This window comes from Panthera leo, chromosome B2 (assembly GCF_018350215.1).
Source record: "Panthera leo isolate Ple1 chromosome B2, P.leo_Ple1_pat1.1, whole genome shotgun sequence".
NCBI classification, from domain to species: domain Eukaryota; kingdom Metazoa; phylum Chordata; class Mammalia; order Carnivora; family Felidae; genus Panthera; species Panthera leo.
Genome location: NC_056683.1, coordinates 149,569,993 through 149,596,625, shown reverse-complemented (window position 1 = coordinate 149,596,625; position 26,633 = coordinate 149,569,993). Strand labels below are relative to the sequence as shown.

At 62.1% G+C, this 26,633-nt stretch overlaps 1 protein-coding gene across 2 annotated transcripts in view; it reads left to right on the top strand.

Annotated features, from left to right (window-relative positions):
• The first annotated feature begins 6,362 nt into the window (after positions 1 to 6,362).
• FRMD1 (FERM domain containing 1) overlaps positions 6,363 to 26,633 on the top strand; it is a 29,485-nt gene continuing 9,214 nt past the window's right edge. The window contains exons 1-6 of one of the 2 annotated variants that reach the window (XM_042940311.1): positions 6,449 to 6,612; positions 19,739 to 19,863; positions 20,011 to 20,148; positions 23,750 to 23,840; positions 25,253 to 25,332; positions 25,674 to 25,747. In XM_042940311.1, coding sequence (XP_042796245.1) covers positions 20,080 to 20,148; positions 23,750 to 23,840; positions 25,253 to 25,332; positions 25,674 to 25,747 — 314 coding nt within the window. In that variant the 5' untranslated portion in view covers positions 6,449 to 6,612; positions 19,739 to 19,863; positions 20,011 to 20,079. Of the gene's footprint in view, positions 6,425 to 6,448; positions 6,613 to 19,738; positions 19,864 to 20,010; positions 20,149 to 23,749; positions 23,841 to 25,252; positions 25,333 to 25,673; positions 25,748 to 26,633 lie in introns of those variants that run through there. The other variant, XM_042940312.1, reaches the window with a different exon arrangement.

The window sequence follows — 26,633 nt, the reverse complement described above, 5'->3', positions numbered from 1 at the left end:
CACACATGCACACACACACGCACATACACAACCACACACACACAACCACACACACACAAAACCACACACACACACACATGCACACACACACACGCACATACACAACCACACACACACAAAACCACACACACACGCACACACACACGTGCACACAACCACACACACACAACCACAGACACAGCCACACACACACACAACCACACACATAACCACATGCACACACACAACCACACACACACGCACATACACAACCACACACACACAAAACCACACACACACAAAACCGCCCACACAAACACACACAACCACACACACACGCACACACACCCCCACACACACAACCACATGCACACACACAACCACACACACCCGCCCACATACAACCACACACACAACCACACACACACAACCACACCCACACCCACACAACCGCACCCACCCACCCACATACACACACACAATACAACCACACTCACACAATCACACACACATCTGCACACACACAACCGTACACACACCCACACACATCCACACACACACAATTCAACCACACTCACACAACCACACACACACAAACACCCACACACACAACCACACACACACGCCTGCACACACACGCCTGCACACACACGCCTGCACACACACATGCACATACACACGCACATACACAACCACACACACAAACCACACACATAACCACACACATGCACACACACACACAACCACACACACAACCGCACACACCCACACACGACACACACACAAAACCACACACACCCACTCATACACAACCACACACACACACACACACACACACCTACACACACAACCACACACATAACCACACATGCACACACACCCACACAAACACCCACACACATGCACACACACAACCACACACACAACCACACATGCACACACACAACCACACACACCCCCGCACGCACACACACACACAACCACACACACACCCGAACACACACACACAACCTCACACACACCCGAACACACACACACAACCACACACATAACCACACATGCACACACACATGCACACACACCCACACACACGTACACACACCCGCACACACACACACAACCACACCCACACACATACACACAGGCACATACACAACCACACACACAAAACCACACACACACGCGTGCACGCACACACAACCAGACACACACAACCAGACACATAACCACACACACACACACACACAACCACACACATAACCACACACACCCACACCCACACACACACAACTGCACACACACCCACATACAACCACACCCACACCCACACACATGCACACACACAGCCACACACAACCACACACACATAACCACACACACACATACAACCACACACAACCGCACACATGCACACACACCCACATACAACCACACACAATTGCACACACACACAACCACACACCCAATCACACACACAATCACACACACAACTGCACACACACACATACAACCACACACACGCACACACGCACACACACACAACTCCACACACATACAACCATACACAACCACACACACACACGCACACACGCACACACACACAACCGCTCACAAGCACACACAACCGCACACACAACCACACACAGGCACACACGACACACAACCACAACCACACACACGCACACACACAACCACACACACACAACTGCACACACACCCACATACAACCACACACACACACACATGCACATACACAACCACACACACAACCACACACATAACCACACACACATGCACACACACAACCGCACACACAACCACACACAGGCACACACAACGACACACACAACCACAACCACACACACGCACACACACACGCACACACACACCCACACACACACAACTGCACACACACCCACATACAACCACACACACACACACACACACACACATGCACATACACATGCACATACACACGCACATACACAACCACACACACACACAAAACCACACACACAACCACACACATAACCACACACACATGCACACACACACACAACCACACACACAACCGCACACACCCACACACGACACACACACAAAACCACACACACCCACACATACACAACCACTCACACACACCCCCACACCCACACACACAACCACACACATAACCACACATGCACACACACCCACACACACAACCACACACATAACCACACATGCACACACACAACCACACACACGCACACACAACCACACACACATAACCACACGCACACACAACCACACACATGCACACACAACAACACACACATAACCACAACTACACACACGCACACACACAACCACACACAACCACACATGTACACACACACCCACATACAACCACACACACACACATGCACACACACAGCCACACACACACACATGCACACACACAACCACACACACATAACCACACACACACACATACAACCACACACAACCACACACAGGCACACACCCACATACAACTACACACACACACAGCCACACACAATTGCACACACACACAACCACACACACACACAACCACACACACACACAATCAGACACACAACTGCACACACACACATACAACCGCACACACACACACACACAACTGCACACACATACAACCATACACAACCACACACACGCACACACACACAAACACACACAACCGCTCACAAGCACACACAACCACACATACAACCGCACACACAACCACACACATGCACACACGACACACACATAACCACAACTACACACACGCACACACACAACCACACACACAACCACACACACAACCACACATGTACACACAACTGCACACACACCCATATACAACCACACACACACACACAACCACACACATGTACACACACACAACCACACACACACAACCACACACGCACACACACACACAGCCACACACACAGCCACACACACAACTGCACACACATACAACCACACACACACAACTGCGCACACACACACACAACCACACACACACAGCCACACACACAACTGCACACACACATACAACCACACACACACACCTGCGCACACACACACACAGCCACACACACAACTGCACACACACAACTGCACACACACACACAATCACACACAGACAACCACACACAACCACACACACGCACGCACACACATAACCACACAACTGCACACACACACAACCACACGCACACACATAACCACACACACACAACCACACAAAACCACACACACACACACACCACCCACGACTGGACAATACATACCCTCAAGGCATCATGACACCTGGACCACAGCCTTTCTTGAAGTTTCTGGGACGTGCTGGTCTGTGATAACCTCCCCAGCACCAAGGCCTTTGCCAGCCATTTGTGCTTCTCGAGGGAGCTCACGGGTGGCACGGACCATCTTCATTTAAGTGGATCCTTGCTTGGTCACCCTTGTAGCTAAAAGGGAATCGAAAGGGGAGGTAAATTAAGACCGACAGGAGCTCCTTTCTGTAGAGTGAGGTGCCTGGTGATTTGCACCTGTTTGACATTGTTCAATTGTACCTACATACTGTCTTGCCGTGTAGAAAAATGTCGAAAGGCTAAAGCTGGCATAGCCCTTCCTGTGTCAAGCACTTTCTGAATGGCTTATAAATATTTGCTCAATGAGTCCTCAGACACCCCTATAAGGAAATACTATTATTAACCCCATTTTACAGATAGAGAAACAAAGGCAGTGAGTCAGGACACCGACGGTCACACAGCAAGAAGGTGACAAAGCGTCAAAAGTCAGGCTCCAGAATCCATGTGCTGAGTCACCAGAGACTGGATACTTCCTCTGCCAATTTTCACTCCGGGCTGATCACGTGACTTGATGGATGGTTTTGAGAGGTATAGCAGTTCGATGGTACAATTCAAAGTGGCTTGCTAATATATTCGCTTATTCAACAAGTTTCTGCCTGCTGACTAGTGAGACTTGCTCACTAGGTGTGGAGTCAACAGCAAACGGCAAACGCAGACCGCGGGACACGACGGAACAGGGAGGACTGTCCTCTGCTTGTTTAGCCGTGCCACCTTCCCCGGGCGATTGGATCCTCTCTGCCTCAGTGTCCTCCCCTGTGAGATGGGAGGGCTGGTTTCTGCACTGCAGAATTCTACGTAACGGCGAACATTCTGGATGGCGGGCATCGTTAAAGACAGCCGGTGTGCAACTGTTAGGCTCTCGTGGTTGAATGGGGGGAGACACAGAATTCACGCTGCAAACGAATAATGGAGGTTTGAGCCGATGTTCAGTGTCCAGAGGAGGGTGACTCACTGGAGTTGGGAAAGGCTTTGCTGAGTGGCTACTTTTGAGTGTGGCTCTGACATGTGAACTTACTCATGAACACTATTCTGGGTGGTGGGATTTCAGCAGTAAACGAAAGACAAGAATCCCAGCCGTGGAGGGGCTTACACTCTAACGGGCCGGGGTGGATAGGGGGGTCATAGCACATCGAACAACCCCCCTGGAGTACTAGAGGATGACGCCCGTCTGGAGAAAAACAAGCTGGGAAGGGACAGGTGTGGGGGCAGGTGGGAATAAGGAGAAAGAGGGGAGGCTGGAGCCTGGAGCCACTGCCTCCGGTGACCTTGCCAGTGCCAAGGATGCGCGGGGCAGCCCAGCTGTGGCTAGAGCGAGCTGCACCCGAGCTCCTCCCCACTGCAAGCCTGAGTGTGTGTGTGTGTGTGTGTGTGTGTGTGTGTGTGTGTGTTCTAGCTGTTCCAGGGTTTGGGCCCATCAGCCCTGACTCCTAAAGGTTTCTGCGGGAAAGTCACCAGACCAGAGAGGCCCCAGGTCAGCCCCAGGTGTTGATCCATGGTGACCTTCAACCTTCCCGACCTCACTCCAGCCCCTCCCACGGCCAGGGTCTGCCTTTGTCTCCGAGAACAATCTCAGCGCTTCCTCGGGGCCAGCCGTCCTCGGGGCCCCACGACTGCAATTTTCGTGCCCACGGCAGTGGGGCCTGTGCCCAGCACCCCGCATAACTCACCGGGCTTGGCCCGCCCCTCCCGCGCACACTGTCCTTCTGGGGGTCCCCGCTGTCTGCGCAGCGCCTGCTGTCCAGGCCGTGAGTCCCGGGAGTGGGGGACTCGGAGCCCTGGCAAGTGGGGTTCGGCTCGCGCCCAGCGGCGGGAGTGCGCCGGCTCCAGGGGCTTCTCCGAGGCCGCGCTCTCACCCTCCGCGCCCGGGACGACCCCCGGTGGTGCTGCAAGCCCCCGAAACTGCAGCCCTGGGAAGAGGCAATCCGTGACTGCAACCCGGGATGGAGCGCTCACTGAACAACGCGACCCTGGGTCGGTACCACTTCGGTCTGCTGCGACCCCCGGGCGCACAACCCTGGGGCGCACAACTCCGGAAGCCGAGAGCCGCGCCCTCCCCTCTAGCTCGCAGTGGGGACCAAGCGGGGGCCGGGCGGGGCGGAGCGGGAATAGGACGGGAGGGCAGGTAGGGGCCCGGGTAAGGTAGGGAGGGGAGGAGTGGAGGAGTGGAAGAGGACGAGGAGGGGATAGGATGGGGGCGGAGCGCGGCGGGGAGAGGCCGAAAGAGGAGGGGAGAGTTAGGGGCGGGGCCGGGATGGCTTGGGAGGGGCGGAGCGGAAAGGGGAGGGGAGGGGGAGAGGGCGGGGCCGAGGCGGGGGGCAGGGCTGGGTAGCGAGAGGGCGGGGTCGAGGGGGTTGAAGAGAAGCGGGCCAGGGAGGGGAGGGGCCGGTCCGGGAGGGGAGAAGACGGCGGGGGAAGGGGGCAGGCCGGGGCCGGGAAGGGCGGGATGGGACCCCGGAGGGATGGGGAGAGGACGGGGCGGGGCCGGGATGGGAGGGGCCGAGGCGGGGGCAGGGCAGTGTAGTGAGAGGACAGGGTCAAGGGGGCGAAGAGAGGCGGGCCAAGGAGAGGAGGGGCCAGGGAGAGGAGGGGCGGGGCCGGTAGGGGAGAACCGAGGGGCGGGCCTGGAGAGGTAAGGGCTGAGAGGGGCCGGGAAGGGTGGGGTGGGACCCCGGAGGGATGGGGAGGGCACGGGGGAGGGATAGAGCGGGGTCGGAAGTGGGGACGGGGCGGGTCAGGGAGGGGAGGGGAGAGGACGCGTGCAGGGTCGGGAGGGGCGGGAGGGGCGGGGCGGGGAGGGAAGGGGAGAGGACGCGTGCAGGGGCGGGAGGGACGGAAGCCACCGCCCACCGCAGCCAGGACGCGCCGCCTCCGCTCGCCCCCAACCGCCGCCCGCGGGGCTGGCTCCATTCAGACCGCGAAAAGCGGCGGCCGCGTTCGCGCCGCTGCACCAGGATCCTGACCTGGACCCCGACCCCGACCCCGACCCCGACCCCGACCCCGACCCGGACCCCGACCCGGAACCATGAGCCCAACCCGGACTGAGACCGCGACCCCCGCAGGTGAGCGCGTCCGTCCCCGCCCCCCGTGACCCCGCCCACGGCCGAGCCGCTGGGGGACACGGGCACCCGGCCGCGGACTGTCACCTCGCCGCCGCCGTCGCTCGGAGTTCGCGCCCCGAAGTCAAGCTGAGGACTCGGGACCCTCCCGCGGGCCCACGGTCGTCCCTTCGGTGGCTTCTGACTTAGAGGTGGGGTTGGGGTCCCAGCTCTGCGGCGCCTTCGTCCCCTACCCTGCCTCTCCCCCCCCCCCCCCGCCGCCTCTTACCCTCCCCACCGTCCCCCCTTGCCTCGTGGACCCCGAGGCAGGTGCAGGGACACCCGGGCTGCGCGGCCCCTTTAGTCTCCGCGCCGCGCGCTCGACCCCCGCGTGGCCTGTATTTGGGTTTTCCGGGCTTGTTTGAAGACAGCTGGGCTCAAAGGTGCCTGAACAGACGGAGGCGGCTGGCGGGGGACCCGGGTCTTCCCGCCCCCAGAAGTTTCCCTTTGCAACCTGATGTGGCTGGTGCTCCTGCGAACGGTGGAGGGGAGGTGGAGGGGAGACGGCAGGGCTCCGTGACTTAATTCCCGCCCGAGGTTTCAGAGGGCGCAGGGGGGCTCAGGAGCCGGGTGGGGGTGTTCGTACAGCACGGATTTGTCTGCCGCGGTACAGGTGCTGCCTCTGTTTAGCGAGTGGCTTGTGGGGGTGTCACGTTTGCTTCCGGGGCTCAGGATTCTTAAGAAGGTGGCGCCCCAAAGAGCTTTCCGGCCCTGAATCACTTGCTTCAGTTCTGTTCGAAGCACAGCCTAAGGCTCAGACTGCACACTCTGAGCTTGACGGGAAGTTTGCTTTCCGATTCCAAAACGAATGGAAGGAATGTCTGCTCTCCGTGGGCAGGACCGCAGGCCTGGAGCGCGTCAGACGACACCTGACACCTGCTGATTAGTGTGGTTGTCACCACAAAGGTGCTGTGGCCACCTGGCCTTAGCTCTTGCCGCATCTTGTATGTAGAACGTGGGCTGTGACCGTGGGCACCCAGCCCAGGGGCAGGTGACCGGGGCGGCAGGGCGGGCCTGGGCTGCCAGTGGCCCTTCCAGCCTTCCCCCCGCACCTCCCCCAGCCCCGCGAGCCTGCGTCCGCACACTGCGGCCTGCACGTGTGGGTTCGGGGCGCCCTGGCCGGGAGGCTGGTGTGTGTAGCCATCACGACACAGCACCGACGTTCTAGTGAGCACGGCCGACTCTGCCGGCACCGGCCCGGTGCCGTAGGGGTGTCGGCTCCTTAATTCCGGCCTGTGCTCCTCCAGCTGCCTGCGGGACCCGGGGCTCTCACCGTCCTGCTGATGGCACCTGGCCGGCACCCCCCCCAGGGGAGCCCCCCTCCTCTGGGAGCTCTGGAGGCACCGTGGGCGGAGGGGTTGGGTGAGGGCTGGCCCCCAGGACACGGCCCCCACTCCTGGGCACGGCTACAATGTTGACAAGAAGCCCAGTGGTCCCCGAGGGGGTCGTTCCCTGAGTTCCGTCCGCGGTACCCAGGGCGCCAGATCCTGCCCTTGGGGCCAGGCGAGCACGACCCCAACGGTAACCGCGGGAGGTGTGCCCACGCCTCGCCCGCGGGAAGGAGGCCGACTGTCTGCTTCCAGGAGCCGGGCCCTGCCCGCCCTGTGCCTGCTGCGTGGCTCGGGGCCACCTGGGGACGCGCGCCGCTCTTGTGGGTCCCCCTCACCTGCCTTCGTGGCTGGGACTGACGTGGGGCCCCCGGAAGAGGCTGGGGGGGCGGTGAGGGAGGCACTATTGACCCTGAAGCGAGGTCTTGGCACACGTGTCCGTGGAGCATATGCCATGTGAGTGAGTCAGGCTGCTGGCAGGACGCACAGGTGTGTGCAGAGGGGAGGCGGGGCCGTGGCGGGGCCCGTGCGCCAAGGACGGTGCCCCATGTGGCCTGTCGCGTGTCTGCTGAGCGGCTGGGCCCTGGGCACCTGCCCGAGGAGCCTGGGTCACGCTCTGAAGAGACCCACGCACACCCGCGTCCGGCTCTGGGCTGATGGGGCAGAGCCTACCTGGGATTCTCTCTCTCTCCGTCCCTGCCCCTGCCCTGCCCACACACTCTCCCTCTGTCCCTGCTCCTGCCCTGCTCCCTCTCTCTCTCTCTCTCTCTCTCTCTCTCTCAAAATAAATAAAATAAACATTAAAAAACATTAGAAACAAATAGTCTGGCCCACACATAGGTACAAACCAAACAGTACCTGAGACCCTTCGGGGGTCCTACCTGTGGGAGGAACCCCACTCTCGGGGGCCGTTCCCCTCCCCCACCCACCCTGGGCACGGCAGGGTCACTGCTCTGGGGGACTTAAGTGCCCCCAGGGTGGCACTCAAGTGTGCTTTTGTGAGGGAGTCTGGATGCAGAGTCCCGGTGCCCGCCCTCCGGCAGAGGGTGTGACCCGACAGCGGGCACCCCCTCGGCAGAATCTGGGCCCCGGGCTGGACGGAAGCGGCACCCACGCCCACCGCCGCTCTGTCACCTGACCGAGGGGACGTATTATAGAGTTTTCTTCCCAGGCTGCGGAAGCTCTGTCAGGCATTGCTCAACACGGTCTAGGGGCCTTGAAGGCGGCTCACCCCTCCTGGCCGCAGCCCAGGGCCCCAAGGCCGGCCTGCCCCCTGCAGCCGCCCAGCTCCGGCACTTTCCCTCCTCCCCGTGACTGTGCCCCGGGCTCGGGCCAGGTGACCCCCAGTGAGAGGTGCTCCCCATACTCTCCCAGGCCCTCCCCACCAGCTCCCACGTGCACCTTCACAGACTGCCCTCTCTGAGCTCTGAGGGTTCGCTGACACCGCTCTTCCTTTGAGTTCCTGGAGAAAGAGGATGCGTGTGCGTCGTCTCTGGACCCGAGTCCAGGCTTTCAGGTGGCTTCTGTGCCACCTGAAGATGTCCCCGGAAGATGTCCAGTGCTGGGAGAAACCAGAGCTGCGCCCTGGGAAGCACCCAGGGGAGCTCTGGTCCAGAGGCCCCTGAGAATGCAGGACCCGGCCTGGGGGTCAGGGCTGGGAGGTCCCCGGCCTGACCAAGGGGCGCACCTGGCACCGTGGAGGGGGGGTGTGGGGGCAGGGCGGAAGCACAGGGCAGCCCAGTTTGCTTCTAGCCTCGCTGACCCATGTGTTCCTGGGCAATTCCCTTACCCTGTTGGGCTGTGGTTTCCTCCAAATGTAAAATGGACACAATACCGGCCTTTTTGTGTTATGGGGTTGTGTATGTGAGAGATTTGGGAGAGTTAAAGCATAAATATAAAATACACTTGAATAAAATGTGAGGTTCAGTGTCAGGCGTTGGCCAGGCTCCTGGGCAGTTAAACCATAGCTGAGAGGGGAGAGGGGTTCAAGGGCTGCTAGTCTGGGGGAGCTAACTCCCCAAGGCCACCCGCTAGTGACAGGGGTGGGGACACGGTCACCTGTGCAGCACAGACATGTCTTAGGAGTGTCCCGACGGAACACCAGCAGCTCCGTGCCTGACGAAGGGAACAGGGGACACAGGGAGGCCAAAACCCTTTCCATTTCGCCCTCTGACAAAACGGGTTTGTTTGCCTCTTTAGTTCGGACTGATCTGCACCCGAATTCAGCTTCCTAAGAGGTCACAGAAAGCTCCGGGTCGTCACAAAGAGCAGCTCTTCTGGTGGCTGTGGACAGAATCTCATCATGAAGGTTCAGATGGCATTTACTTTACTCCAAGCAAGTGCTCAGTCCACGGAGCCTCCAGAGACGCTTTCGCCTCTAGACCCCATGCTTTGCGCGTGGCAAAGACCCACGAGCCTTGTCAGACGTTCTGTACACAGACTGTGACTGTGTCTCGATTCCCAGTTCTGGGAACTTCCACCACCGGGACCAAGTGAAAGCCTCGGAGTTGGTCCAGAAAAGCTGAGCAACCTCGTAAAACAACATAAATTAGGAAGGAACCTCGTGTGGTCTACTCTGACATTTCCATTTGAGGCTGGACATAGTCAAGTGTAACGTGAAATGTGTTGGTTCATTGCAGTTGACAGGCTGGGAGAAGGGGGAGAGCATGTGTGACGACCGTGACCTTGAGCTCGGAGGCAGGGGGGCCTGTGTCATGACTGTGACCTTAACTTCAGAGGCAGGAGGGCCTGTGTCACGACCGTGACTTTGACTTCAGAGGCAGGGGATCATGTGTGACAACAGTGACCTTGACTTCAGAGGCAGGGGTGCCTGTATGACGACCGTGACCTTGAGCTCTGAGGCAGGGGAGCCTGTGTGACGACCATGGCCTTGAGCTCTGAGGCAGGGGTGCCTGTGTGAGGACCGTGACCTTGACTTCAGAGGCAGGGGGCCTGTGTGACGAACGTGACCTTGAGCTCTGAGGCAGGGGAGCCTGTGTGACGACCATGGCCTTGAGCTCTGAGGCAGGGGCGCCTGTGTGAGGACCGTGACCTTGACTTCAGAGGCAGGAGGGCCTGTGTCACGACCGTGACTTTGACTTCAGAGGCAGGGGATCAAGTGTGACGACAGTGACCTTGACTTCAGAGGCAGGGGTGCCTGTATGACGACCGTGACCTTGAGCTCTGAGGCAGGGGAGCCTGTGTGACGACCATGGCCTTGAGCTCTGAGGCAGGGGTGCCTGTGTGAGGACCGTGACCTTGACTTCAGAGGCAGGGGGCCTGTGTGACGAACGTGACCTTGAGCTCTGAGGCAGGGGAGCCTGTGTGATGACCTTGGCCTTGACTTCAGAGGCAGGGGAGCCTGTGTGATGCCCATGACCTTGACTCAGAGGCAGCAGAGCCTGTGTGACGACCTTGGCCTTGAGCTCTGAGACAGGGGAGCCTGTGTGACGCCCGTGACCTTGACCTCAGAGGCAGGGGAGCCTGTGTGACGCCCATGACCTTGAGCTCTGAGGCAGGGGATCATGTGTGACGCCTGTGACCTTGAGCTCTGAGGCAGGGGAGCCTGTGTGATGACTGTGACCTTGACCTCAGAGGCAGCAGAGCCTGTGTGACGACCTTGGCCTTGAGCTCTGAGACAGGGGAGCCTGTGTGACGACTGTGACCTTGACTTCAGAGGCAGGGGAGCCTGTGTGACGCCCGTGACCTTGACCTCAGAGGCAGGGGATCATGTGTGACGACTGTGACCTTGACTTCAGAGGCAGGGGATCATGTGTGATGCCCGTGACCTTGACCTCAGAGGCAGGGGAGCCTGTGTGACGACCGTGTCCTTGACTTCAGAGGCAGGGGATCATGTGTGACGCCTGTGACCTTGACTTCAGAGGCAGGGGATCACGTGTGACGACCGTGACCTTGAGCTCTGAGGCAGGGGATCACGTGTGACGACCATGACCTTGAGCTCTGAGACAGGGGATCACGTGTGACGACCGTGACCTTGAGCTCTGAGGTAGGGGAGCCTGTGTGATGACCTTGGCCTTGACTTCAGAGGCAGGGGAGCCTGTGTGATGCCCGTGACCTTGACTCAGAGGCAGCAGAGCCTGTGTGACGACCTTGGCCTTGAGCTCTGAGACAGGGGAGCCTGTGTGACGACCGTGACCTTGACCTCAGAGGCAGGGGAGCCTGTGTGACGCCCGTGACCTTGACCTCAGAGGCAGGGGATCATGTGTGACGACCGTGACCTTGAGCTCTGAGGCAGGGGAGCCTGTGTGACGACTGTGACCTTGACTTCAGAGGCAGGGGATCATGTGTGACGCCCGTGACCTTGAGCTCTGAGACAGGGGATCACGTGTGACGACCGTGACCTTGAGCTCTGAGGCAGGGGAGCCTGTGTGACGACTGTGACCTTGACCTCAGAGGCAGCAGAGCCTGTGTGACGACCTTGGCCTTGAGCTCTGAGACAGGGGAGCCTGTGTGATGACTGTGACCTTGACCTCAGAGGCAGGGGAGCCTGTGTGATGCCCGTGACCTTGACCTCAGAGGCAGGGGATCATGTGTGACGACCGTGACCTTGAGCTCTGAGGCAGGGGAGCCTGTGTGACGACTGTGACCTTGACTTCAGAGGCAGGGGATCATGTGTGACGCCCGTGACCTTGACCTCAGAGGCAGGGGAGCCTGTGTGACGACCGTGTCCTTGACTTCAGAGGCAGGGGATCATGTGTGATGCCTGTGACCTTGACTTCAGAGGCAGGGGATCACGTGTGACGACCGTGACCTTGAGCTCTGAGGCAGGGGATCATGTGTGACGACCATGACCTTGAGCTCTGAGACAGGGGATCACGTGTGACGACCGTGACCTTGAGCTCTGAGACAGGGGAGCCTGTGTGACAACCGTGACCTTGACTTCAGAGGCAGGGGATCATGTGTGACGCCCGTGACCTTGACTTCAGAGGCAGGGGAGCCTGTGTGACGACTGTGGCCTTGACTTCAGAGGCAGGGGATCACGTGTAACGACAGTGACCTTGACCTCAGAGGCAGGGGATCACGTGTGACGACAGTGACCTTGAGCTCTGAGGCAGGCAGGGAGGCCAGAGAGCCAATAGGCCAGCCCTTGGAGGGGCTCAAGGGCCACGGTAACTTTCAAGGCTCTGGCTTCTCCTTTGAGGGAGGTGGAAGCCATTTTTGGACTGGGGGCAGGAATGTAGGGATCTGCCCCCTGTTTAGCAAGATTCTGGAGGCTGCGGTGTTGAGTATGGGGGCGAGTCTGGAGGGGGGGACTTTGGGAGCCATTGCCACAGTCCGGGCTGGAGGTGAGAGAGGTGTGAGCAGGTGGTGGAGGCGGGAATGCGGTCAGATAGGTGGGGGCGTGTCTGGGACGGAGAGCCGTCGGGGTTGGCTACCACCCAGACTTGGGGGAGATGACGGAGGAGGGGGTCCCAAGGTTTCTGTCCTGAGCAGACGCCAAGGGCGGAACGTCGTTGCTGGGGGGGGGGGGGGGGAGCTGTTTTTGTTCCTCAGTGAAGGCGGCGCCTGGCAGCTCAGCAGGGAGCCTCGGCAGCCGTCCCCTGAATAAATGAAGGAGTGGCCCCGCCAAGTGTCCTGGGGGGGACTCGCTGGCCAGTGTGCGCTTTCCAGGCTCCGTGGGCTCCTCCCACGTCCTCTAGAGGCGGAGTCCTGCTTTCGCAGATTCCACGGCCCAGGGCCCAGTCTACACGCGATTCTCCCCTGCCTGCAAGGTGTTCTGGGGCCCTGGGGGAGGCGGGGGTCTGGCCTGGTGCGGGCGGGAAGGCTTTCACAGCAACAGTAAAGCACGTTAAAAGCCGGTCTGCTTTGGCCATCGCCTGGCACGGTGACGGGGACCGTGCTGAAGATGGGACCCCAGACCCTGGTGACCCTGAGTCACCAGGTTCCCCGCAAGGGCATGACCTCTGAGAAGGCAGCTGGCAGCCAGGCCTCTGAGGGGTGGAAGCCAGCTGGAGACAGACACACAGACAAGCGGGTCACACGCTGTTCGGGTAACTGACGTGTCTCCGGCACGTAAGGCAGGCGCTCCTGTCGCTGCGGTGAGCGGTGGGGGGAGCTCGGGGCCCAGAGCTCCGTCTGCCCGTGTGTCTGTCCGTCCACACAGCCCTCCCAGGCCTCCTGCCCTCCCTCCACGTCACAGCCAACCTTTAACTCCTGTTAGTAGCTGTGGCCGCGTTCAGGGTCAGCGTTTGTGCGCAAGGAGGAGGCGGACGGGGGAGAATTCTAAGAATGCGCCGTCAGCTCCTGGGGAGTCTGGGCCCAGAGAGCCCGAAAGGCTGGCTGGGCCTCTGCCAGGCGGCCCGCCTCCCCCACCTGCCCTTCCAGCGCTCTTTCCTCCCCAGCCCTGGGGCTCGAGTGTCAGGGCTGGACTGGGGTGACCCCGGGGCACCTCTGCTGCCCCACCAGGTGCCCCCCCAGGAGTGAGGAGCAGCCTTCGGTGAGGGGGGTGGGGGCCAGCCTGTGAGCCTCCCGCTCTTATCTCGTGTTCCCGGCAGTGACGATGGCCTGGCCCTAGCTTGCCACCTGTCCAGGGTGAGGGGGCCCTTGGTGTGACTCCAGCCAGCTCCCCCGAGGGGCCCCGAAGTGAGGGAGCCCTGCTGTCCTGTGGGGGGGCAGGTTCGGGCACACACCAAACACTGTGCTCCTAACCTCAGTGGCCCCCAGTTCTGGGTTTCCTGGGTGGGAGGGCCCAGAGGATGACAAGGAACTCCCCTTGTCGTAGTCTACAGGGACTCCCCCCCCCGAGAAATGGAGGGGTGGGGTGGAACGAGGAAGATGTCTTGCTTCACCCCCTTAAATGATGGGACTTCACACGGGCCTCTAGGAGTCCAGGAGCCTTGGTCTTGGGTGCAGCTATGAGTGGGGGAGGGAGCTTCAGGAAGATGAAGGGGGGGTGATGGGGCAGGGGGCAGGGAAGGACGGGGACAGATGGGAGGGGACAGGGAAGGACGGGGGGGGGGGAACAGATGGGAGGGGACAGGGAAGGATGGAGGGGAGGAGGGATAGATGGCAGGGCCCAGGGAAGGATGGAGGGCAGATGGGAGAGGGCCAGGGAAGGACGGGGGGACAGATGGGAGGGGACAGGGAAGGATGGAGGGGAGGAGGGATAGATGGCAGGGCCCAGGGAAGGATGGAGGGCAGATGGGAGAGGGCCAGGGAAGGACGGGGGGACAGATGGGGAGGGGACAGGGAAGGACATGGGGGGGACAGATGGGAGGGGCCAGGGAAGGACAGAGGGGGGGAGGGATAGATGGGAGGGCCCAGGGAAGGATGGGGGGCTGATGGGGAGGGGGCCAGGGAAGGACGGGGGCGGGGCTCCTGTGTGATCAGGGCAAGTCTGGGGGCAGGATTGGGGTGATTGGGGGTGGGAGGCCTGGGACCCCACGGAGCACCCTAATGGCCAGGAGGCCTCTCTCATAATTGTTGCACCTTTTACTCTACTCATCGCAAGTGCTGTTTATTTATTTATTTATTTATTTAAAAAATTTTTTTTAAATGTTTATTTTTGAGACAGAGAGAGACACAGCATGAACGGGGGAGGGGCAGAGAGAGAGGGAGACACAGAATCGGAAGCAGGCTCCAGGCTCTGAGCCGTCAGCCCAGAGCCCGACACGGGGCTCGAACTCGCGGACCGCGAGATCGTGACCTGAGCTGAAGTCGGACGCTCAACCGACTGAGCCACCCAGGCGCCCCGCAAGTGCTGTTTAAAGCCACCCACGACTAGGCCCCACCGGGACACGTGCTGGGAGCGTGGGGTGTTCTGGGAAGGTCAGGGGCACCTCAGGGTCCGGGGCTGTGTGTGGGCAGCAGACCCACGGGAGGCCCTGGACGGGCCGTCCGCCCGGAGGCAGGCGCGGCAAAGAGGACCAGGCCATCGTGCGTCTCCAGCGGCTCTTTCCTTCCTCGCCATCCGCTATCCCCGAGCCCTCCCGGGCCACCCGAGTCCAATCCGTGGGCTTCACCCCCTGCCCTCCCGCCCCCCACCCCCCTGCCACGGCCTGCCTGGACAGTGACGCCCTCCGCCATGTCCCTGAGGCCCGCTCCCCCCTCAGACAGGGAGGGGGCGGTCTGACCTCCGGGCGCCCCCCTCAGCCTCCGTGTGTGGCCCTGTGCCTGGACAGGGTTCTGTTGTCTCTACAAGAGTCTGCGTGGCCGTGACCCAAAGGGCAAGGCAACCTTGAGCTGAGGGCCACCGCTTACCAGGGGGATGACGGGGTCGCTGAGGAGCTGGACTGGGGGGCTGTTTGCCCGGGGACGGCCGGGACGCCCCATCGCTACAGTTGTCTTGCTGGACGGGGGCAGGGGTGGCGATCTGTTTGTGGGGGAGCCCCACGGATGCCCGGGGCTGCCCGGCACCGCCGTCCCCGCTCACTGTCCTGCTGTGACTTTACTCCCGTTGGCCCTTTCACAGGTAGTCACAGGTGTTTTCACACTCACGACGCACAAGCACATGGCACGCACCAGCCCCACCCAGACGGGGAAGTGGCCTCCTCTCCTGCACGCCCGCCCCCGTGTTCCCCATGCTCCCCGTGCTCCCGACGCGCTCCTCCGGACCCAGCGAGTGTGACCCGCCACGTTCCTGTCTGCACGTGACGCCTGAGCAGAACTTCCATCGCGGCTGGGCGTCCCCTGTCCTCGTGCTTCCCCTGAGGTTCAGGGCCGAGCTGGGGAGACCCCGGCTCTGGGAGCCTTGAAACTAAAGCGTGGTGTTGTGACCAATGAGTTGTTGGCCCTGCAGACGGGGAGGGCCTCCTCCCGTCTCCCAGGAGAAAGGAGGGCCTGGGAGCAAGTGCACGGCCCTTCAGGGCCTGCTCCCGCCTGGTGGCGCTCCCCGCGCTAGGCTCCCGGTGTGGCCCGTGTTCGAGCCTGACGGCCAGAGCCAGCCCCTTGCAGCTGACGGTCCCTTGTGGCCCCGGGCCTGCGTCCCAGACGTGCCTCTGTCAGGTCACTTCAGTTCAGCGGGGTGGGTTGAACACTCGCTCACTGTGCTTCATTTCCCGGAAGAAAACTCTCGCAGGAGAATTTACGCAAAAGGCGTGGGTCGTTGAGAAATGATTTACGTCACAGTCTTTGTGTCACCTCTTTTCTGACAGATACGTGACCGCTGAAAGGCAGTGTCCCGTGAGTGGGCAGGTGGTCCAGGACCCCTGTCCCCAGCTGGCACATTCCAGGGGGTGACCCAGGCAGCCTGGCAGTTTTCCCGTGCGCCCCCGGGGCCGGGCAGGGAGCGGCAGGCAGGGCCCCGGGGAGGCTGTGAGCTGCCAGCTGGGCCTGCCCTGCGCCGTCTCCTGGAAGGACACGATGGCACAAGCCTGGGCACGCGGGCCATGGTGTCTGGTGCTCGGCGAGGTCCCTCCCCAGGGCCAGAGGGCCCCGTGCTCCTGTGGGTGTGACGTTCACAGCCCGGGTCCTGCCGCGTGGATCCCCCACCCGCCTCTGGCTCCTGAGGTCCCCGGGCCCCCTTCCTTCCCTCTACTGTCACCATCGTGTCCCCGTACAGTTGTGCCCCGAGGCGCGCTGTGACCTTGTGTGGCTCGGGGCCCGTGGGTGGACGGTGGAGCCCAGGGGCCCGTGTCCCCTGCAGGATGGGGGGGCAGTGCTTGCTGCTCGGCACGGGAGGAGCGCGTGAAATCACGCGGGGGTCTGTCCAAGACTGCGCGGCGTCCCCGAAGCACATGGCCCAGGAACCCGCACAGAGGTCGGGGGAGGGGGAGGGGCGAGGCAGCAGGCACGTCCGTGGAAAGAAGGGCCCGCTCCGGCCACACCGGCCTCCCACGCGCCCGGCTGCTGGGCTGCAGGTTTTAATTGAGGTCAAGGGTCCTGACCAGGCAGCAAGCAAAACACAGCCCTGTGTGGTCACGCGGAGCCTCCCAGCTGCCTTTTCCTTTCCTTGGCCGGCTCTTCCCTGCCCTTTCAGGACCAGGAGCCCCCGCCCACCCTGCCCCCACGCCCTGCAGATGTCCTGTGCTTTCCAAAGTGCTGACCTCCCCGTTCCAGAGTTGTTAACCACGAGTACCTTCCACGTGGTTCCAGAAAGGTCTCGGCAGCTCTGGGCCCTAGCAGTGCGGTAGCCGGGGCTCTGGACAAGCCTCTTTGCTTTCTGTGTCTCTGTTTCCCTACTCATAAAATGAGCAAGCGAGGCCGTCCCGGGCCCACAGGAGCTGTGAGGACCCCCACGGGGGCAGGGTGACGCTCTGCGGGTGACACAGAGCACGCGCGAGCCGGGCGGTGGGGCACAGGTGAGGGGTGGCCAGCCCCTAACTCAGCGGTGTGACCTCTGAACTCAGTGCTCAGCCGTCACGTGGCTCGTCATGACCATAAGCAAACCAGCCCAGTAAGGGGCCCGGGGAGGCGTGGGAAAGGGCGGCCGGTGTGGCCAGGCGTGCAGGGTGCCGGCAGCCCAGGGTCCTCCGCCACCGAGGCCGTGCATTCCCCCCGCGTGTGCCCGCGACGTGCCTGCCGGGAGGGGTCACCGCCGTGGCGGCGCGTGCACTCCTGCCCCCTGTCGAGTGATCGGTGGGTCTGCTGGGACTTTAGAACCTGTTATGTACGTTGATGCTTTACTGGGCTATGACCTGAATACCAGAAAATGCATTCGTTTGAAGCGAACGAGGTAACGCGTGTCACTAGATCCCAGAGCTGTGCCACCGCCACCACCTAGGCGTGCGGCGTCCCCATCACACGGGAGGGAAACCGCGTGCCCATGTGCGCACGTGTGCACGTGTGAGCTTTGCGGAGTCCTGTCGTGCGCCCCAACGCTCCTGGAAAGGAGCGGTTCCAGCGTCCTTCGTCGCCACGCGGCCCTCGTGACCGTGAGGCAGGGGGTCGCAGGCCACCGGAAGGCAGTGAATATCATGAAATCCACCGTCTGTTCACGGGGCTATTGGCCTTTTAAACGTCGTCAAATTGCGGGGCGCCCGGTGGCTCAGTCGGCTGAGTGTCTGACTTCCGCTCAGCTCACGATCTCACGGTTCCTGGGTTCGAGCCCCGAGTCGGGCTCTGTGCTGACAGGTCGCAGCCTGGAGCCTGCTTCCGATTCTGTCTCCCTCTCTGTGCCCCTCCCTCCCTCGTGTCCGGTCTCACTCTGTCTCTCGAAAATAAATAAACATTAAAAAAATTTTTTAATTAAAATTGTTAACTTGCCCCCTGAAAGGACATACGTGTGTCCGATGATGAATAGCTTTGCATCCGCTCTGGAGAGAGCTCGGGCAGCGGCCGCTCAGATTCGCACGGAGCCCCCAGGGCCCCAGCCTGGGCGAAGGGGCCCAGACCACCAGCACCTATAGGGCGAGGGCAGATGGGGCAGCGGGAACCGCGTTCCCGGGACCCCTGGCCGCCCCAGTAACAGCAGCGCCTCCTGCTGGCCGAGCCTGCAGAGCAAGGGCACCTGGAGACTTTGATCCCAGCCTGAGCCCAGCCGGTCTTCCCACAAGGGCAGGGTTTACAGGCAGCGGCTTCCCCGCCCTCACCTGTAACAGGTGTCACTCACCTTGGGGCAGGCGACCCTGGGCCAGGAGCCGGCACAGAACTAACACCAGCGTCTGCTGCTAAAGGGGACGAGTGGGATCTGTTTAGGGAACAGTGACCATTCCCCTCCGCAGGAGGGGGCCACAGGGGACCTGGGCATGTGCCCTATCCCCCGACCCCGATCCCCGAGGTGCCTTTCTGGGCCCGGGGGGCTCGGCGGGCTCTGCGCTCTCTCTCCCTCCGCTCCTCCAGGAACCTGCGCGGTGATCCTCCTCCTGGCTTTCGTGTTGCCGTGGGCTTTTACGAGACATCTCTTCTGGTCCCTGGAAGGGAGGGGGCCGTGTTGGCTGGGGCCTCGGGGAGCTGTGAGGTGGTCCCTGGGGGAGGGGAGGCAGCTGGAGGCCGGGGAGGGGAGGGCGGCCCGCCTGACACTGTTTATTTGCATTCCAATCTACCCGCACAGCTATTTATGAGCCTGGACCTTGTCCCGGCCCAGCCACCGGCTGGATTTCTGGCCCCGCTCGGCTTCCACTCATTTCCCAGCCAGGAGTTAGCAAGGTGCCCGGTCCCCAGAAGACCTGAATCCGGGTGAGTCTGGGCTGTTACGTTCCCCACCCGTGGCCAGGTGGCTGGGGAGGGCCCCACAGGTGGCGGTGACACCTGGTTGGCTCCCAGGCGCTCGGAAGCTCAGCCCCTCCCCGGCCGGCCGCGCCCCTGACCAGTCCTTCCCCGCAGGAGGCCCTGGAGGGGGCCGGGTCCTCCTGAGAGCCTGCGTGCAGCCACCAGAGCCCCTAAGACGGCGGGATGACCACGGAACCCAGGGACGTCCTGGTGCTGCTGCCCACGCGGGAGCAGCTGCGGCTGGTTGTGGGGGTGAGCGAGGGGGAAGGGGTGACTGCGGGGGCGAGTGCGGGGGAAGGGAGGGGGTGGGGCGACCGCGGGGGTGAGCAGGGGTGGGGTGATCGTGGAGGTGGGCAGAGACACTGCCACAGGTCCCGTCTCCCAACAAAGGGATGCTGTGGACCAGAAGTGGCATTTTGTGGCACATTCCATCCAAACGCCAAAGCTTCGCGGCGTTTGAAACACGCGCACAGTTCAGGCGTCTCCTCGGTTTCGGTCGAGTCCTCTGGGCCCTTCTCCCCTTTGATCTCCACCGGCCACTTTCAGCTCCTGGGGTGGCCCCGGCTTCCATAGAAATCTCCGAGGCCCCGACTGGCCTCGTCTTCAGGGCGATGACGCTCCTGAGCCCTTCTTCCTCGAAGTCCACACCCTCCCCCAGGGACCCCCGCCGCTCCGCGAGGCCCGCTGTCCACCTGCCCCCGGGGAGTCCCGGGGAGGCGCCGCGGGGCTGCCTGCCTCCCCTCTGAGCGCCAGTCCCCCCGGGCCGCGGCTCGCCTCTACCCACCCCCTACTCGGGCCCCTTCCCCGAGGAAGGCTGGTTACACAGCCCGTCGGTTCAGCAGTTTGTTCCCAACGCCCACGCGCGGCTGGTAGCACTTGTGGACGGTGTGGCCCACGGAGGCCCCGGACCCTGACCTGGTGCCACCCGCCAGCCGGGGGCGCCCCGAGACCACGGGACTTCCGTCTCAAACACAAAGACGCGCTGGGGCATCTCTGGGGGCTGCCGTCGAGCAAAGGCACGAGTTCAGAAGTGCTTGTTACAGAGCTGGTGGCTCTTCCACAGACCCCATCAGAGGGTCCGGTTGTTTAAGAGCCAGACGGATAACCAGGAGGCTACCTCCTTCCGGAGGACCCACACGGCCCTGTGCAGTCATGGCCCCCTCACCAAGCTGTCCCTGCCCGGACCGGTCACCCCACGGAGGGCGGTCCCCAGGGGGTGGTTTTCGTGGCATCCCGCGGTCACAGAAGTGTCAGCCACCGTCTGGTCTCCCCGCAGACTCACTCCTGCTCTGTCCTGCCTCCCTGGCGAGGCCCCGTCCCTCAGTGGGAGAACCAGGAGATCAGGGTCCGGATTCCACGGGGCTTCTCGAGGCGACAAGAGGCGGGGCGGGCCAGGGGTGCCGGTCTCCGTCGCTGCGCATCAGCCGTTGGGGTCGTGGGGACAGTCGTGGAGCAAACACGAGTGGGGGCCCGCTGGGCGGACAGAGGGGTGGGCCCGTCGCGGTGCCACGCTGGCGCCTTGGAGCCTCCCGGGCTCTGACGCGCGCTGCTCTCTCGGCCCTCGCTGGTGGGGCGTTAGCAGGACAGGTCAGGTCCGGTTGGGGAATGGTGGTCCTCTCCAGTTTTTACCAACTAGGTGAAAAGTGAGGTGATAAGTTCCCCTAGTCGAGGCGGCCTCTGGTGTCCAGGTTACTGTCACCCTCTGCCCTCAGCTGCCTCCGCCCCTCCCCGTTCTGTACTAGAAGCCCCCACGCGGAGCACCCGCGGGGGGCTTACGCACACCGTGCCACTTTACCCTTGAGCGGAGGGTCCCTGGTGGACACAGCCAGCATGTCCTTCCTGGGGACACCGAGGGACATCGGAGCAGGAACCTCCGTCCCCTTTGTCCGTCCCCTTTCGCGTTCCAGGAGGGTTGAGAGGGGCAGGAAAACCCCTGGAAAGTTAGCCAGCCCCAGAGAGGGGGTTTGCATTTTGAGGGGAAGTGTGTCCATGAAAATGTGGCACCAGGTGGGACTGGCTGGTGGAGAGGGGCTGTACCTCCGAGGACTGGTCAGGGTCGGGGGTGGGAGGGTGGAATGCTCTTACAGGCAGGACGGCTGGCTGGCTGGCGATGGCGTAGTTCAAGTCCCCCGGGAATTACCTGCTCAGGGACACGCTTCCGTGTTTAAGTCAATGCCAGTTGGCGTTAACGACAGAATCTCTCCAAGCCTCGGTTTACCCGTCTGGTGGGGAGAAGCTGGAGCTGATCAGAAGGTCTTCCGGGGGTCCCTGCCTCCTTCGAGACGCCTCAGGCCCCAGGAGGGGCAGTAGGAGGACTCGGGTGGGGAGAGGCGGGTGGGGCGGGCCTGGGCTGTGGCCCCGACACACGGAACCCGGACCGCGGCTTTCACCTGTTTCCTCGGCTTCGCTGTAGGGTTTTAGCAGGAGGAGGAGCGTGCAAAGAGTGAAACCCGCCGGCTGAGGTCTCAAGTCTCAGCCGGTGACGGGGTGACCGAGGCCGTCCGCGCAGCTTGGCACCCACACCCCGCCAGCTTACTTTCAGGGTGTGCCCACCGCGTGAGCCGTGGGGGCGGCCCCGTGTGTGGCCCCCACCTGTCTGAACATCCAGGTGTTAGAAGGTTACGGCCGCGTTGCCGCCACGGCAGAGCTCAGTCCACATCTGCTGCCACACGAAGTGGATGAGGACGAAACCAGCGGCACGGCAGCTCGCCGCGAAAAAGTGGAGACTCGTCATCTGACTTGAGACGGCGTAGAGACGCTTCCAGAAACCACAGAGGCTGCGCGAGCCCGCGGGCGCCGTGCCGCGCACACAGGCCCGGCCCGCACCGTCCGTACGAGGACGTGTCCTCTCCCTCCGAGGGCCGTGAGCCTGGGCTGCCCGCCTCGAAGCAGGATTTTCCACCCAGAGGACACCAGAGACGCGGCTTGGCCACGAGGGCACGTAGAGCGTGTGGCGCCTCCCTCCAGCCCGGGAAGCGCGGGGGACGGAGGAGCGGCCGGAAGCCGAGACGCGAGGGGGGTCCAGGCCCCGGGCAGCGCCGTCAGCTGCTCCAGAACCGGCCCTTTCCGGGGTCCGGGGTCCAATCAACAGAGTGGAAAGAAGTCGGAAAGGCGAACTTGCTGGATGTCTGATGTCAAGACGGCTCCGTTTCCAGGTGAAACGAAGTGTCATTTGGATAGCCCAACTTGGACGACGGATGTTGCCGGAGAGGCGGCCCTTACCTGCGTAGACAGAAGGAGGCTCCGTGTAGGCAGGAATCGAGGCGGCTCCCCACCCCGAGAGTGGGAGCTGGGGGGCGGGGCGGTGCTCCCTGAGGCAGGTGGGGCCTCCGCCCCGGGGCCCTCTGGGGAGGCAGAGGCGGGAAGGCCGCTGCGGGAGGCAGGGCGCCGGGGCCCTGAAGACACAAGGCTCAGACCTCACAGCCCGGCCTGCGGAGACAGAGACCGAGACCGAGACCTCGGGGCTCACCGGGCGGGGCCAGGGACCCTGGAAACCCCCTTAGCCCCTCTGGGTCCCAAGAAGCCAGTCCCCAGGCGCGACGGGCGCGCCCGTTTCCGGGGTGCCCACACCCCAGGCCCGCTTTCAGGAGTGGCCCGGGTGAGGTTGGTCGCGGGGAGGAGAAAGGCCGAGGATGGCCCGGGGCGCGCGGAGAATCCCACACCCGTCCTTGGACAGCCCCCCGCACCGGCCCGGACCCGGAGAGCAGGCTTCTGCCCTGCTGGGCGCGGGGGGACCTAGTCTTCAGCTCGGGCGGTCCCCGAGGGCCCTGGGTGGCAAGCCGCGGTGGTCCTCACGCTCCCACTGGACGCCCACCCCTTTCAGGGGCCCTGAGCCTCCACCCGCGTCTTGCAGGTGCGGGCCACCTGTCGTGAGCTCTTCCAGCGGGTGTGCGATGTGACCAGCATCAAAGAAGCCCACTTCTTTGGCCTCAGCGTGGTCAGAGGTAAGTCAGCCTTGCCCGACCCCACCCAGGGGACCCGCCGCCCGGGGCACCAGCCTCTTCTGGGAAGGCTGGGGAGCGGGGGGGTCCTCAGGGCCACGGGGACACGAGTGTTCTCATGTGCACCCAGGTCATCTGGGCGAGTGCACGCGGCTCTGAGCACACTCACATGTGTACACACTCAGGCTCGCACACTCACAAGTATACAAGGCATGCACACACATACAAACACACACACTCATACACACTTAAATACACACCGTGCATGCTCACATACTCAGTGCAGACTCACACACATATACTCACGTGCACACTCCACGCATTTGCATACATATGCACACACATACACACGTGCACACACTCCACACACATACTCACGCATGTGTACATGTTTCACATACACATGTACGCACGCACACGTACATATACTCGCACATGTGCACACACTCCATGTACACGTGTACACACTCACATTCACACACGTGCACAACTCCGTGCACATGCACACACACATACTCACACATGTTCACACACACATATACTCACACACATGTACACTATGCACACTGTATGCACACGCACACTCACACACGTGCACACACGCACTTGGCCTTCTCTGGGAGAGAGGGGCGAGCAGAATCCTGGTCTACTCTTGTTCTTTCTGGAGAAAACAGTGCACAGAACCCCGGGCTAGGTCTGTTCCTCGGATTCTGCTGTCTGGGAGCCGATTGTGTCCGGGGTTCTGGAAGCACTTGTCCAGGAGCAGAGCCCTGGGTCCAGAAGAAACCCTTGCTGGAGCTCTAATGGATGAAAGCCAAGAGTGGGGTGTGCTGGCAGAAGGAGGTGGGGAGCCACCCAGCCTTGTCTTCTGCCCTGGGGTTGCCTCCGCGACCTCCCAGCTCCTGGTTTCTGCAGACCCCGGGGCTCTGTGGAGGGTCTGGGGGAGAGCAGGAGAGCCGGAGGGACTGCGCACGCGCGTGGGAGACAGCGCCGCCCGCAGGGCTCCGAAGGGCGTGGCCTCAGGTGGGGGTGCCTGGTCACCTGTGTGCCCGAGGGAGGAAGTGGATGGTACCACCTGCAGGCAGCTCTCGTGGCTCGGGGTGGGGGGGGGGCCTCATCTCTAATTGGGGGCTTCAGGGTTATCCGTATAGAGCACCGTTTCCCCAAGATGTGCGGATGAACGGGGGGTGGGGGGAGAAAGAAGGTGTCCATTCTGTCACGGCCAGCCCTCTGCCTGAGTTCAGGCCGTCTGCATCGAGACCACTGTGCTCTTGTTAGCGGGGGACAGCCCCAAAGTGCCCCCTCTCCTGCGCCCCTGACGGCCTGAGGCAGCCCTAGGCTTCCTCCCTGCTGGTGCGGGACAAGCTGACCCCTTGAGGGTCCCTGTGGCGCTAAGGCCCTGCCTGTCCTCTTAGACAACGAGTTCATGTTCATGGATTTGGAGCAGAAGATCAGCAAGTACTTCCCCAAGGACTGGAAGCGGCAAGTGCACAAAGTAAGTGACCGTCCCCGGGCCCGAGGGCGGCCATGCGCGTGTCTGGTGCAGGGACAGCCGGCCCACCCGCGGGGCAGCCCGCGGTGCCCCAGAGCTGCCGCTGGCGGAGCGGGGTGGGGAGGGCGCGGGGCGCCCTTGAGCGCTGCAGACAGCACGCCCGGGGGTCTCCTTCTGAGAAGTCACGGCATCGCGGAAATCAGGAAAGTGCCCGGCCGTCGCCACTGGGCGTTCGCGGGAGCCGGTGTGACACCTGTGGGGCGCTGGCCGTGGACACCGTCCCGCTGCCGGCTCCTGGGCGCTTTCCGTCCGGCCCGCGTCTTCTCGCTGCGCTTCCCCTGCAGGGTGGGAGGCCCCGCGCGCCCTTCGTGAGCTTCCTCAGGGTGCAGTACTACGTGGAGGACGGCAGGGTCATAAGGTAACTCCGTGACGTCAGAGGAATTCTCTGGGCCCGTGAAAGCCCACCGGGTGAGCCCAGGCGCGTGAGGCGCGTGCGGTCAGTGTGCTGGGGACACGGTAGTCCCTGCACCTGCAGCCTGCAGGAGGGCAGGAGTGGGGGTGGGTGGTTGTGTGGAGGGTTCTGGAGAGTGGGGGTTGGGTGGTTGTGTGGAGGGTTCTGGAGAGTGGGGGTTGGGTGGTTGTGTGGAAGGTTCTGGAGAGTGGGGGTTGGGTGGTTGTGTGGAGGGTTCTGGAGAGTGGGGTTGGGTGGTTGTATAGAAGGTTCTAGCGAGTGGGGGTTGGGTGGTTGTGTGGGGGGTTTTAGAGAGTGGGGATTGGGTGGTTGTGTGGAGGGTTCTAGAGAGTGGGGGTTGGGTGGTTGTATGGAGGGGTCTAGAGAGTGGGGGTTGGGTGGTTGTGTGGGGGGTTTTAGAGAGTGGGGATTGGGTGGTTGTGTGGAGGGTTCTAGAGAGTGGGGGTTGGGTGGTTGTATGGAGGGTTCTAGAGAGTGGGGTTGGGTGGTTGTATAGAAGGTTCTAGCGAGTGGGGGTTGGGTGGTTGTGTGGGGGGTTTTAGAGAGTGGGGATTGGGTGTTTGTGTGGAGGGTTCTAGAGAGTGGGGGTTGGGTGGTTGTATGGAGGGTTCTAGAGAGTGGGGTTGGGTGGTTGTATAGAAGGTTCTAGCGAGTGGGGGTTGGGTGGTTGTGTGGGGGGTTTTAGAGAGTGGGGATTGGGTGGTTGTGTGCAGGGTTCTGGAGAGTGGGGGTTGGGTGGTTGTATGGAAGGTTCTGGAGAGTGGGGGTTGGGTGGTTGTGTAGAGGGTTCTGGAGAGTGGGGGTTGGGTGGTTGTGTGGAGGGTTCTAGAGA